We start from the raw sequence: 14,745 nt of genomic DNA on the forward strand, positions 1-14,745 counted from the left end.
CAGAGCTCTAACTACTGCTTGGGATGAGTGGCACAATCACTGGTACACATTCCCTTCCAGGGTGGAAACTGTCGATGCTCCAACAACTTTGGTTAGCTGTGAAAGCTATGCGGCGTATGGGGGTGGGAGGGTGTGGCTGCGTGGACTACTTGCACCACATTCTCACACAGTCTTGACAGCTCGCCTTAATAATGAGTAGCCGCACGCTAATGCAATCATGAAATTAAGAAATCAAAGCGACTTGAAAGCACAAAATGAAGCAAGCAGAGCGTGTTTAATTTGGTTTAGTGATATATTTCAAAATCTTAATTATTTATGCAACCAGATGTTGAGATGCAGTTTGAATATAAATTATGCTCAAAATCACTCATTTCTAGCTTTTTTTTTCCACAGTTACTGTTGAAATTTGCATCAAACCAGCAAATACAAATGGCATTTTATAATCTCGGATATATCTATTCAGGCCCTGGACATTTATCATCTTCATACGCCTTCGGACATCCAGTGTAGGAAGGAACTGGAGATGCTGGTTTAAACCGAAGATAGACCCAAAAAGCTGGAGTAACTTGGCGGATGAGGCAGCATCTCTGGAGAGAAGGAATGGGTGATGTTTTGGGTCAGAACCCTTCTTCACCCTGAAGAAGGGTCTCGACCCAAAACGTCCCCTTTTCCTTCTCTCCAGAGATGCTGCCTGATCCACCAAGTTACTCCAGCTTTTTGGGTCTATCTTTGGAGATCCCGTACCTCCTTGACCGCAGTGCCTCCTTGACTGTAATATGGACTGTCCTCAAAACATCTCCATTAACCATTCCACGTTCCCTGGCCTTTGTGTCGTTTACCACAGTTAAAAACAGAGGAGAAATATGGATCTTGCCCCTCTCCTGGACTCTATATATAGATGACCACTTTGGTTTCTGAGGGCCCCTATTCTCTCCCTTTGACTCTTTGCATCCAAAAGAACCAACTCAAATATGGGAGCAAAAGAGCTGGAGGAACTTCACTTTGCTGAGTACTAACTTCAGGAACATACTCCCCAAATACCATCAGCAAGTCTCCTACCCAATGTGGGATGTTAACACAGTTGACTGTTAATCCACTGTCAACTATACCAATTGGTCCAGCGCTTGCCTTCATTTTAGTGGCGTAGTCAATTTTGATTGTATGTTTGTCATTACCTTTGTAGACGGGTGGATTTAATTCATGCCTCGAAGCCAAGTCTTTTGCAGCCAGGCTAATAGCAATTAATAAATGTTAATGTACTGCCTGAAGTTAAACATTGACATAAGGGGCTACGACTTTCAATTACGACATGCCGATGGAAATAATGTTTGCACACAGAACACTGCATGCCAAATGCAATCAACAAAACGATCTTTGATCTAAGGCTGGCTGATCCTCCTTGCTTTTCACTCTCAACACCACCGCTCCCAGCCTGAACTATTGCATCCTGGCATGTTGGTATTAAGACTGTGGGTGTGGTGCTCTGCTTATGACAAAGGCTGGGGCGTGTTGGAGCTTACTGGTGCAAGTGAGTAGATACCACCTCGGGCGGCATGGTGGCCCGGCGGTAGAGTTGCTGCCTTACAGTGCCAGTTCGATCCTGGCTACGGGGTGCTTTTCTGAACGGAGTTTGTACGTTCTCCCCGTGACCGCGTGGTTTTCCCCGAGATCTTCGGTTTCCTCCCACACTCCACAGTTAATTGGCTTGGTATAAGTGTAAATTGTCCCTTGTACGTGTAGGATAGTGTTAATGTGCGGGGATCGCTGGTCGATGCAGACTCGGTGGGCCTAAGGGCCTGTTTCCGCGCCGTAAAACTAGTTTGGTTTAGATTGGTCTCTGAACTAAACCAAACTAAACTAAATTCAACTTAAATCCTTAGATTATTTTACTCAGGTGGATGAAGTGGGATATTGCCACCCTTGTTCAATGACTACATTTCACCACCCAAAATAATCCACTGAATTTTTGTATGCCATGGAATGGCCACCATGCAGTAGTAATAGCCGTTGGGAATATCTACTCAAAGTCTTCTCTAAGAAACCTGCAGCACAAAGATGAAAGACCACAGAAGATTGAAACTTAACTAGTTGCTTGTGGGCACACAATCTAATGAGGATAGTGATCTTAAGAGAAAGCCTTATTCAATTCCTCCCACAACAGTTACACTTACAACATGTTTTCCCTGCTTTCACGCACCGACAAGTTTGTTCAGATGAGTCATAGGCAATTTGAGTTTTGTGAAAACCACCATAACCACTTTGGAATTTAACGTTCTTTAGTGAGGTAGAGAAGGCATATGATGTGCTTGCTTTCATAGATCAGGGCATTGAGTACAAGAGTCAGGTAGCCATTACGCAGCTTTATCGGACTTTGGTGTATTGTGTGGTTGGCCCATTACAGGAAGGATGTGGAGGCTTCTGGAAAAGATGCAGAGGAAGTTTAACAGAATGCAGCCGGGATTAGATGGGTGTTAGCTGGTGAGAGAGCTTGGACAGACTTGGATTGTTTTCTACGGAGGTTGTGGGGAGACCTGATAGATGTATATAAAATGATGCTAGGCGTAGATAGGGCAGACAATCAGAACCCTTTCCCAGCATGAAAAAATCACATACAGGAGGACATAGTTTTAAGGTGAGAGACAAAGTTTAAAGGAGATATGCGGGAAACATTTAAAATAGAGGGTGGCGAGTGCCTGGAACACACTGCCAGAGTAGGTGGTTGAGGCAGATGCAATGGTAGCATTTAAGAGACTTTTGGAAAGGCATTTTGATATGCAGGGAATGGAGAGATGTAAATTATGTGTAGGTAGATAAGAGATGGTCTTGGCATCATGTTTGGCACAGACATTGTGGGCCGAAGGGCCTGTTCTTGTGCAGTGCTGTTCTATGGTCTAACTCCAAATTCGAGAGCAACAGCAGGATGCAGGGGGCAGTGAAGGAGGAAGAACTGATCGCCGCAGGGCTTACAAATAGATGAAGAACAGGAACAGATTATGGCCATATGTCCCAAAGCTTGATTTGCAAAATATCAGCAGAGAACTTGGGAGAAATGAGATTAGTGCAAAAGTTATGTTTATGCCTAATAACACAAAGAAAAAGCACAACAAATGAAATATTAGTGCAGGAAACATTGCACAAAGAGATCCGAGGATTTGAGTTTAGGAGCAGGGAGGTTCTGCTGCAGTTGTACAGGGCCTTGGTGAGACCGCACCTGGAGTATTGTGTGCAGTTTTGGTCTCCTAACCTGAGGAAAGACGTTCTTGCCTTAGAGGGAGTACAGAGAAGGTTCACCAGATTGATCCCTGGGATGGCGGGACTTACATATGAGGAAAGACTGGATAGACTGGGCTTGTACTCGCTGGAATTTAGAAGACTGAGGGGGGATCTTATAGAAACATATAAAATTCTTAAGGGGTTGGAGAGGCTAGATGCGGGAAGATTGTTCCCGATGTTGGGGGAGTCCAGAACCAGGGGTCACAGCTTAAGGATAAGGGGGAAGTCTTTTAGGACCGAGATGAGAAAACATTTCTTCACACAGAGAGTGGTGAGTCTGTGGAATTCTCTGCCACAGAAGGTAGTTGAGGCCAGTTCATTGGCTATATTTAAGAGTGAGTTAGATGTGGCCCTTTTTGCTGAAGGGATCAGGGGGTATGGAGAGAAGGCAGGTACAGGCTACTGAGCTGAATGATCAGCCATGATCATATTGAATGGCGGTGCAGGCTCGAAGGGCCGAATGGCCTACTCCTGCACCTATTTTCTATGTTTCCATGTTTCTATGATATACAGTGTTAAATCTTTGAGAATTATATAAACTTATTTTTAATAAGTGATGCTCCCTATTATTTTGCTGATTGCAGCTGATGTTTATGCAAGACCTAATTAGGTTTCTTTAGGATTTAATGTACAAGGCTACACCTTGATTTAAGGTTTTCTACAATTATGCAATTTTGTAAATGAGCATAATTATAAACAGTTCCATGATTTAGGTCATAAGGTCATAAAGTCACAAGTGATAGAAGCAGAATTAGGCCATTCGGCCCATCAAGTCTACTCTGCCATTCAATCATGGCTGATCCATCTCTCCCTCCTAACCCCATTCTCCTCCCACCTCCCCATAACCCCCGACACCCGTAAAAATCAAGAACTGCCTTAAAAATATCCATTGATTTGGTCTCCACAGCTTTCTCTGGCAAGGAATTCCACAGATTCACCACTCTGACTAAATAAATATCTCCTCATGTCCTTCTGAAAGGAACGTCCTTTAATTCTGAGGCTATGACCTATAGTCCTAGAATCTCCCTCCAGTGGAAACATCCTCTCCACATCCACTCTATCCAAGCCATTGGAAAGTTTCAACTTGGTCCCCCCCTTCATCCTTCTGAACTCCAGTGAGTACAAGCCCAGTGCCGTCAAACGTTCCTCAGAAAGTCCTGAAAGTAAAAGTGATGGAACACGTACCCAAACATCGGTAAGGAACCACAATGTGAGGGTGGCCTTTACACTGCTTCCGGCCCTTCTTGCACCAATTCTGGATGGTGACGGGTTGGTTGGCCTCCACAACGTTGGTGATCTGCAAGTCTGGATAAACCTAGGAGACAAAAAGAAAACAAAGTTGAAAAGACGAGCTTTAAAAAAAACCCCGCAGGCCTGATTCAGCTAATGTTTTTGTCTCAACATTTGTAATTCTGAATTGTTGAATCCGCAGTTTTCATTGTCATTGAATCCTTTACGTCACGCTGGCTTTTCACACGCTTGGAAGCAACTCTGATCTTAAGCTCAAATTGCCAGTGACAAGTGCTCTTTTGGCAGAGTTGTTTTGGTTGGCTAAATACATTGAAGATCGATGGAACTAAATACCATGTATTCTGTGGAAAATTATGTACTTTAGTTCATCGACTAAAAATAATATATTGTTCGGCAGTGTCAATTATAATACAGCTTCAGATCACATTGCAAGGTTATCTTAGTTTCAATTTAAAAATAAAGGTTACTGAGGTAATAAAATTTCCAACCTAAAAATCTTTGTAAATCAAATTACCCTATTAAATATACCCGAGACAGTTATAGGTGAAAACAAAAAACTGCTCTTTGGTCTATGAAGTGAACCAACTAATATAATCAGTCTGAAGACGGGTCTCGACCCGAAACGTCACCCATTCCTTCTCTCCCGAGATGCTGCCTGACCCGCTGAGTTCCTCCTGCATTTTGTGTCCACCTTAATATAATCACACTCTCTTATTTGTAATCCATGTCACATTAAACACATTTTACTCGAGACATGGATATTTATCTTGAACCTGATTTTTAATTGCAATGGCTTTAAGTTATTATCCTCAATTGGCTTGCCAACATTTAAAAAAAAACAAGGAATTAGTGTAAACAGTCTGCTCTGCCATTCAGTAAGATAATGGCTGATTTGATCATGAACAGATTTCCTGTTCAATTCCCATAACATTTAACTACAGCGAGTCCAAAAAAATCTGCATCCATTTTAAGTGCACCCAATAGCTCAGCATCCTCGTTAGGGTAGATAATTCTAATTTTTTTTTAAATCCTCCGTCTTACTCTCCAGTCAGAACTATGCAGCACTGAAACAGGCTATTTGGCCCACCAAGCTCATGCCAACAGATTATTAGTTGACCACTTATAAGTTCATAAGACAGCACAGGTATGTAGGTTAATTGGCTTGGTAAACGTAAACATTGTCCCTAGTGCGTGTAGGATAGTGTTCATATGCGGGGATCGCTGGTCGGTGTGGACCCAGTGGGCCGAAGGGCCTGTTTCCACGCTGAATCTCTAAACTAAACAAAACAGGGGCAGACTGGGCCTGTTTCCACACTGTCTGACTCTATATAAGCCATTCAGCTCATCAAGTCTACTCCGGCATTCAGTCATGGCTGATTTATCTTTCCCTCTCAAACCCATTCTCCGGCCTTCTCCTTGTAACCTTTGATGCCCCTGCTAATCAAGAATCTATCAATCTCCACTTTAAATATACCACAGCTGTCTGTGGCAATGAATTCCACAGATTCACCACCCTCTGGCAAAAGAAATTCCTCGTCATTTCCATTCTAAAAGGTATATCCTTTTAATCTGAGGCTGTGCCAACGGTCTTAGACTTTCCCACAACTGGACACATCCTCTCCACGTGCACTCAATGTACTCAGACACCAGTTCTTCGCATAACTGTAAAGGGAATACATCCTTACAACATTCCATTTATTAAAGATGTAATAGCGGTTGCATTTGGATAGCGGTGACAGGATCAGTCCGAGGCAGCATGGATTTACGAAGGGAAAATCATGCTTGACTAATCTGGAATTTTCTGAAGATGTAACAAGTAAAATGGACAAAAGAGAGCCAGTAGATGTAGTGTACCTGGACTTTCAGAAAGCCTTTGATAAGGTCCCATACAGGAGATTAGTGGGCAAAATTAGAGCACATGGTATTGGGGATAGGATACTGACATGGATAGAAAATTAGTTGGCAGACAGGAAACAAAGAGTAGGGATCAACAGGCCTTTGGTCCACAATCTCTGTACTGGACATAATGTCAAGTGAATTGCCTCTGCCCACATCCAGAACCCCCCATATCCAAATGCCTATCTTCATCTTAAAACCACTTAAATGCCACTATTGCGCCTGCCCCCATTGATATGGTTTTACGCACCCACCACTGTGCAAAAAAATTTGCCCGGCACACTCCTTTACACTTTCCCCCTCTAACCTTAAAGCTTCTACCCTCGAGTCGTTGACATGTCAACCATGGAAAGAATTTTGACTGTCTACCCTCTCTATGTCTCTCGCAATTTTATTTATTTCCATCAAGTCACCCCTCAATCTCCGATGCTCCAGAGAAACAATCCAAGTTAGTCCAACCTCGCCTTATAGCTAATACCCTGTAATCTATTCAAAAAATCATTTGGAAGAGAGTGATCTTGCAAGTTTGGACCTCGAGCTAGGAGGCCCAAACAGTGGGTGTCAGAAGTAGGGTTGCCAACTGTCCCATATTAGCCGGGACATCCCGTATTTTCGGCTAAATTGGTTCGTCCCCTGCGGGACCGCCCTTGTCCCGTATTAGGCCTGGGGAGCACTGTAGGCCCGGACGGTGTAGGCCCGAGGGCCATTGCAGGCCCAGACAGTGTAGGTCCGGAGGACCGGGCGCCGTCTAACGGAGGATGCGTAGCAACCCGCCTCCCGGCCCGGGCGGCCATTGGTAGAGCGGGAGGCCGCTGGCTGGGTGAGGTCACGTGGGGTGGTGATGTCACCTTGTCCCTTATTTGGGAGTGAGATAGTTGGCACCCCTAGTCAGAAGCATACCAAAAGAGGGGGAAAAGGACACAATCTCATGCCAAATTCTTGTCTCAAATGCACCAAGGATAATCAAAATATTTTTGGTAGAATTTGAAATCTTTCTTGCAGACCTCAGAAGTCAAGGCGCCTAGTTGAAAAAGACAGCTCAATGCCAATTCAAATATTATCTCTGGTGGAGTTTCTTCCTTTCCAAAATAGCTTGATTTGCACTCTAAACTATATCTTTGCCAAACTATGCTCAACCCATTGACTACATTCTTCATTGCACCCCTTCCTCAGCATGGTTCCCACTTCAGCTCTGAGAATTTGCACAAACGTTTAGTATGAAATCTCTCTTATAGGTGGTGACAGTGAAGGTTCACTTTTTAAAGCTTTTGGGCTCAAAGATTTTAAAAAATATTTGTTTCTAAGCCCTCTGAACATTTCTATCACCCATGTTCCTTTAATTAAATACAAGACTATTCTTGCCATAAAATAATGTTACCCAAACATACCAAAATACATATTTTCATTAAATCCCTACTTTCTACAGAGTCATAGAGTCAAACAGTGTTGAAACATGCCCTTTGGGCCAACTTACCCACACCGACCAACATCTGTTTCAGTTTAGTTAATCGTCAGGTTCCCATTACATTTATCCCCCTTCACCTGAATCCTATTCCTGCTGGTGTACTATGTGTGGTGCAAAACACAATGCTGGAGGAACTCAGCAGGTCAGACAGTATCTGTTGATGGGACTGGACATGTGATGTTTTGGGTAGGGACCCTTCTTCGGATGTGTGTCAAAGTTGACTGTACTATCAGGACTGCTGCTAACTACAGTGTTCCTCCAGAACCCACTATTGCTGTGGTGGCTGATGAATCCTGTTTGCCATGAGATAGGTTCCCTTTAATAATCAAGAGTTAAGAATGGTCGTAGTGTTCAATAGCCTAATGGCGGTTGAGTTGTTCATGAACCTGGACGTCACAGTTTTCAGACTCTTATACCTTCTTCCCAATGGCTGGAGTGAAATGAGAGTGTGGCCAGGGTGGTGTGGGTCCTTGATAATGCTGGCTGTCTTTTTGAGAAAGCACCTCTAAATATAAGAAATACGGGTCCTCATTTGGTTACAAACACAGACTTGTAGACATCAGATACATATGAACAAGCATTTGGAAGATCAGCATGATGATTTACCAGCTCTACCTCTTTGGTGACCCTCGGACTATCCTTGATTGGACTTTGCTGGCTTTCCCTTGCACTAAGCGTTATTCCCTTATCATATAAATGTAAATTGATTGATTTGAATCAAGTATTGTCTTTCTGCTGACTGGTTAGCACACAAAAGATTTTCACTGTACCTTGACAATAAACTGAACTGAGATGGTAAGCAGCTGCTGCACATTCCTGTAGGTGGGAGTGAGGTATTCTCACATGCCTTCTCCTTCTAGCTCCTTATAGCCACTGCACTTCAATCCGGACACTACCCTAGTGAATCTCTTCCGTACTCTTTTCAAAGTCTCACCATCCTTCCCAATGTGACCGTCAGATCACTGAACACGCCAATACTCCAAATGTGACCAAAATAAAATTCTATACAATTGCACACGACTTCAACTCTTGCATTCAGTGCTACAATTGATGAAGGCAAACACGCTACACTGTTTTTATTAGCCAGTCTACTCAATTCCATTGCCACTTTTGAGGGAGATATTGACTTGCATCCTTGTGTAGGAAAAAAAACTGTATGTAGGTGCTGGTTTAAATCGAAGGTAGGCACAAAATGCTGGAGTAACTCAGCGGGTCAGGCAGCATCTCAGGAGAGAAGGAATGGGTGACGTTTTGGGTCGAGACCCTTCTTCAGGGTGATGTCAGGGGAGGGGGTGGGACAAAGATAGGATGTAGTCGGAGACAGGAAGACTAGTAGGAGAACTGGGAAGGATAGAGAGGGGAAGCAGGGACTACCTGAAGTGGGAGAAGTCAATGATCATACCGCTGGGGTGTAAACTGCCCAAGTGAAATATGAGGTGCTGTTCCTCCAATTTGCGCTGGGCCTCACTCTGACAATGGAGGAGGCCTAGGACAGAAAGGTCAGATTGGGAATGGGAGGGGGAGTTGAAGTGCTGAGCCACCGGGAGATCAGGTTTGTTGAGACGGACAGAGTGTCCTTGTTCATCAATGCTCTGCAAGGTTCTGCCATTCACCTTGTACTTTCCAGATTACAATCCCAGACATCAGAACCTCAAGCCCGTTGAGTTACATCTGACAAAGGAGTCCACAGCGGGAATGGTAATTCAAAGAATGCAGCCAATATTTTCTTGTGACATAGTGGCAGCCAATTGCCACACCAAGCCTATGCCACCTCATAGAGGAATCTCATTTTCCCCACTAACTTTCCCTGCAATCTATTTCACACATATTTCCTACTAATCTTGTCAGAGTATACCATTCACCTACATATTAGGAGCAAGTTACACTGGGCAATTTAACCTACCAACCTTTACACATTTGGAAGAAAAACCAAAACACCTGGACAAAATCCATGCAGTCACAGTGAGGATGTGCAAACTGACAGGACCGGAGATCTGGATTCAACTTGGGTGGCTGGAACAGTGAGGCAGCGGGTTCCACACGCTGTGCTGTCTTGGAAGTAGTCCTTGAAATTGCAATAGTACCAGCAAGAGAGTCTTGCCAGGCTAACTGGCATACGAGGGGAGTAGAGTCTTTTCCTGGAATTCAGACAATGCTTTCACAACTCTGCACCAGTCACGACAGGGCATTCCCATGAAGGGTGCGACTATCCCCGAGGGCTTCTGGAATGCACCCAGGAAAGTTGGCATCCTGTAACAATGGACTATTGAAACCCCCAATTGTGATGAAAACTAAAAGTTGCTCAGAGCCTTGTGTGATCTGCGCGCAGTGAAAGGATGTACATAAATCCAAGAGACTTATGTGGTTGGAATTCTAATCTTGCTGTTCTGTGACTGCTTGGCTTGTTTACAGATCAAGGTCAAGAATTTTCAAACCACCGGGCATATTTCTCAAATAATTACCTACAAGACCATTCATTATCAGCAGGCCAGAAGAGGTAAAATGCACAGCATGGCTTTTTGCTCATGGGAATGCTAATAACATCCAAATGCAGGTCACTCAGCTATATTCTGCCATTAAGATATGAAATATTAAAGTGTACTCTTTGCAGCTGTAGTCAGACAACATCCTGTGTGTCAACTTGCACTGCTTGCTTGAAACCGAATGTGGAAGAACAACACTGGCACAGTAAATGATTGCCGGGGCAAACTCAAGTAAAGAATAAAGGACAACTGTGCTAACACACAACAGACACAAAATGCTGGAATAACTCAGTGGGTTAGGCAGCATCTCTGGAGACATGGAGTAGGTGACATTTCGGGTCGAGGCCCTTCATCAGACCCACAAAGGGGATGCAGCTAGTGAGGATGTTGCAGAACTCTCGTCGGAGAGGGGAGGAGAACTTCTGAGGAGATTTTGCAGTGGAGCAGACAAAATGTGCAAGAAGGAACTGCAGATGCTGGTTTACACTGAAGGTACACGCAAATCGTTGGGAATAACTCAGGGGGTCAAGCAGCATCTCTGGAGAAAAGGAATAGGTGACATTTCGGGTCGAGACCCTTCTGGTGGGTGACACAGACCGGATATAGGCTGTGGGTACGCCTAGTTACAAGTTTAAAGTTTGACCTCAAATTGGGGTGGGTTGATGATCTCTCAATGTCCTACTCACTTGATAACTCCTCAGCAAATGAAGCAGTCCACGTCTTCATGCAGCAAGACCCGCACAACATTGCGGCTTGGTGTAATAAGTGGTCAGGCGGTATTTGTACCGCCGAAAGTGCAAAGCAATGCCTATCGTCATTGGGAGCGAGTTTAACATCTCTCCTCAACATCACTAATGCTGATTTCCCCCACCATCAATGTTTTGAGGATTCTCAACCAGACCATCTACATAAAATACTATGCAAATCCAAGTCAGAGACTGGGTATCCTGTAGCAAGTAACTCACATCGTGGCGCTCCAAAAACATTTCTGCCATTTACAAGTCAGGAACATTATGGAATATGTAGGAAGGAACTGCAGATGCGGACAGCAGCAGAGTTGCAGCCTTGCAGCACTTGCAGCGCCGGAGACCCGGGTACAATCCCGACCACGGGTACTGTCTGTACTGTGCAGAGCCAAAGTGATCTGGCATCTTGGCTACAATTTAAATTTAGCATCCAGGTTAAGAATGTTAATATGGGTTTTTAAATTTGCCTGTAAATCATGCAAATCCTCAGGGATTAATTTCACAGCAGCCTATCAGCATCTGTCACAGTTGTCTTTTGTGCAGATATTTAGGTTCATCGGGCTAACTCACCACAAAAGGCAATCACACGTGAACAAGGACAGCCCTTTACATGCTGTGGCAAACAAGAATTTCATTGTTCTGTTCTGGGACATATGATAATAAAGAATTCTCCCTTAAAGAACCATTGACAGTTCAAACAGCCATGATGTGCCATGTGGAGGTGGTGAAGGATTTGTGACTGAAGTCATCAAGTGGTTCAGTCACACCAGTTTGGCACGGTGGCGCTGGGGTAGAGGTGCTACCTTACAGCAAATGCAGCGCCGGAGACCCGGGTTCGATCCCGACTACGGGTGCTGTCTCTACGAAGTTTATACGTTCTCCCTGTGACCTGCGTGGGTTTTCTCCGAGATCTTTGGTTTACTCCCACACTCCAAAGACGTACAGGTTTGTAGGTTAATTGGCTCGGTAAACGTAAAAATTGTTCTTAATGGGTATGGGATAGTGTTAATATGCGGGGATCACTGGTCGGCACGGACCCGGTGGGCCAAAGGGCTTGTTTCCGCGCTGCATCTCTAAACTAAACCGTGAAGGACACAGCTGGCAGAATGTGGCAAGCAGTGAAGATTATGGAAAGCCTACTACATTCAGGATGAAGCCATGTGTGGTAGATATAGCCGCCATCAAATTAGTGGCAGGAAATACTTACCCTTGACAAGTGGCTTTCGTTTCAAGGACTATCATTACAATGCTAAATAATTTGGATTTAGAATAGATCTAGCACAGAAAGTTGAGGGGTAATATTATAGAGGTGTATAAATTTGAGGGGAATTGATAGGGTCAATGCAGAGTCTTTTTAGGTTTAAGGTGAGAGGAGCAAGATTTAGTGGGAACCTGAGGGGCAACTTTATCCACACAGAGTGGTGGGTTAATGGAAAGAGCTGCCAGATGAAATAGTTGAGAACATGAGAACATTTAAAAGACATTTGGATAGGTACTTGAATAGGAAATGTTTAGAGATACAGGGCCGGGCACAGGTTTGATAGGCACAGATGTGTTGGGCTTAAGGTTTTCATGCTATAATATGGCGGACTGAGTACAGCAGCTTCCAAAGCTAAATGAGGGCAAATGAAAGCTAAAAACAAGGAAGATTTCAAAATTGAGGCACTGATTGAGCTAGAACAGATATAGGTTAATGAGCACAATTATAAATTCCAATTAAGGCAAGAAGGCTACGAGGCACAGATTTTTTGAAATAATTAAAGGTTTTATTAGAACAAAATTCCAGACATTATTTTAAGATTCACTTTCAGGGAATGGAAGGAGTCGTCTAAATTTCCAAGCAAAGCAATTTGTCGAAAGCACAAAGGTTTTGTTTCAGGGAATGTTTGGATGTAAACCATGCACTCTCCGGAGGGTAGGGGAAAGTGATGCAGCAGTAAGAGTTGCTGCCTCACAGCGCCAGAGACCCGGGTGCTGTCTGTACGGAGTTTGTACGTTCTCCCTGTGACCGCGTGAGTTTTCTCTGGGTGCTCTGGTTTCCTTCCACATTCCAAAGACGTGGTAGGGTTGTAGGCTAATTGGCTCCGGTGCAATTGGAAATTGTCCCTGGTGCTAGTGTGTGGGGATCGCTGATCGGCACGGACTCGGTGGGCCAAAAGGCCTGTTTCCGCGCTATCTCTCTCTCAAGAATATTGGAAACAGGAGGAATAGGCCAATCAAGAATGATGCTGCCAATCCAACCTTGGTCTTGACTCGATTTTCACACTCGCTTCCCATACTTCTTCACAAACATTTACACCACATGGGAGTCATTCTCCCCCATGAATATATTCAATGATTTCATCTCTACAAAATCTCTGGGGTATGGATCTAATCCAATTGTTTCTAAACTAACAAGTTGCTGGGTATAAAATGCTTGTTGCACATGTACTCTTGGCTCTTGCCAGTCACTTCACATTTTGTGCTCATGGGTTAACAATCCACAGCCATTGCAAAGAGTTCACCTTTTTATATAAACCCTTCACGATTTTATATATCTTCAAAGCCTTTGCTCCAAGATTCTACAGCCCTTCCATGTATCTGTAATCCATCAGCCTTGGAAGCTTTCCAGTAAAGCCTTCACATCTTTCCTGAAGTGCAGTGGCCAAAATTATACGTAACACTAGGGAAAACTAGTATTTCATATAGCTCGAGCATAACTTCCAGGCTTTTGAACTCCATTCCTCTCAGGGTCAAAAAGACTAATTGCTTTTTATTATCTGTTTTGCTACCTTCAGAGAATTATTTTGCAGAAACGCCCCACAGCTTCATTCTTCTTCACAAAATGCATCTCCTCACTCACTTCTCCCAAATTTCTGCTCAGCTCATTAACTTGTCCCCGTCTTCGAGAATGATAATTTTTTACCATTTACTACAATTTTGCCCAGTTTTGAATCATAATGACACAAGAGCCCATCCAACCCAGACTATTGTGGCTCCCTAGAGAGAACTCTTCATTTGCACCTTCACAGCCCTGCACATTTTCATCTCGCCAATCTCTAATAAATTGCTTTTTTGGAGGACTTAACACAAACGTAGAATATTCCAGATCACATTCCTTGCATTAAAAAGAAAAAGCAGCTCCACACACTTACAGGAATCTTTTGAATAAGACTTTGAATGTGCCCCTCAATAATCAAATCTGCACCTGAGGGATTTTAACTCATTTTCTTGTATTTCTTTTTGTATCAAGTCATCTCTCAGCCATTTTATTTATTCCAAGAAAAATGAACTCCTTATTTTAGAAGAAATCAGGAATGATAGTTGCTAGTTTACAAAATGATACTGGCCTTCATCTGTCAGGGTATTGAGTATAGAAGTTGGAATGCAATAAAAAGGATGCTGGTTTATACTAAAGATAGACACTGAAGGATCTCGACCTGAAATGTCACCCGTTCCTTCTCTCCAGAGATGTTGCCTGTCCCGCTGAGTTACTCCAGCATTTTGTGTCTACCTTAAGCTATAGAATACAGTGGGAAATGCATTTACTCCAGTTAGTTAACAAGAGGAACAAGAGTCCAACAATCCTTTAAACTGCACTGCCATGGGTGAATGCAAACAACTAAAGTTCTGAAGTCTTTGCAGGCTCTCC

The 14,745-nt window shown here is 43.6% G+C and overlaps 1 protein-coding gene across 2 annotated transcripts in view; it reads right to left on the bottom strand.

The window, feature by feature from the left end:
* LOC144599006 (amyloid-beta precursor protein-like) overlaps positions 1–14,745 on the bottom strand; it is a 161,654-nt gene that overhangs the window by 88,703 nt on the left and 58,206 nt on the right. For both annotated transcript variants that reach the window (XM_078409728.1, XM_078409727.1), the window contains exon 3: positions 4,459–4,588. In XM_078409728.1, the coding sequence (XP_078265854.1) occupies positions 4,459–4,588 (130 nt within the window). The remainder of the gene's footprint in view (positions 1–4,458; positions 4,589–14,745) is intronic.

The sequence above is a fragment of the Rhinoraja longicauda genome, chromosome 12, assembly GCF_053455715.1.
Source record: "Rhinoraja longicauda isolate Sanriku21f chromosome 12, sRhiLon1.1, whole genome shotgun sequence".
NCBI classification, from domain to species: Eukaryota; Metazoa; Chordata; class Chondrichthyes; order Rajiformes; family Arhynchobatidae; genus Rhinoraja; species Rhinoraja longicauda.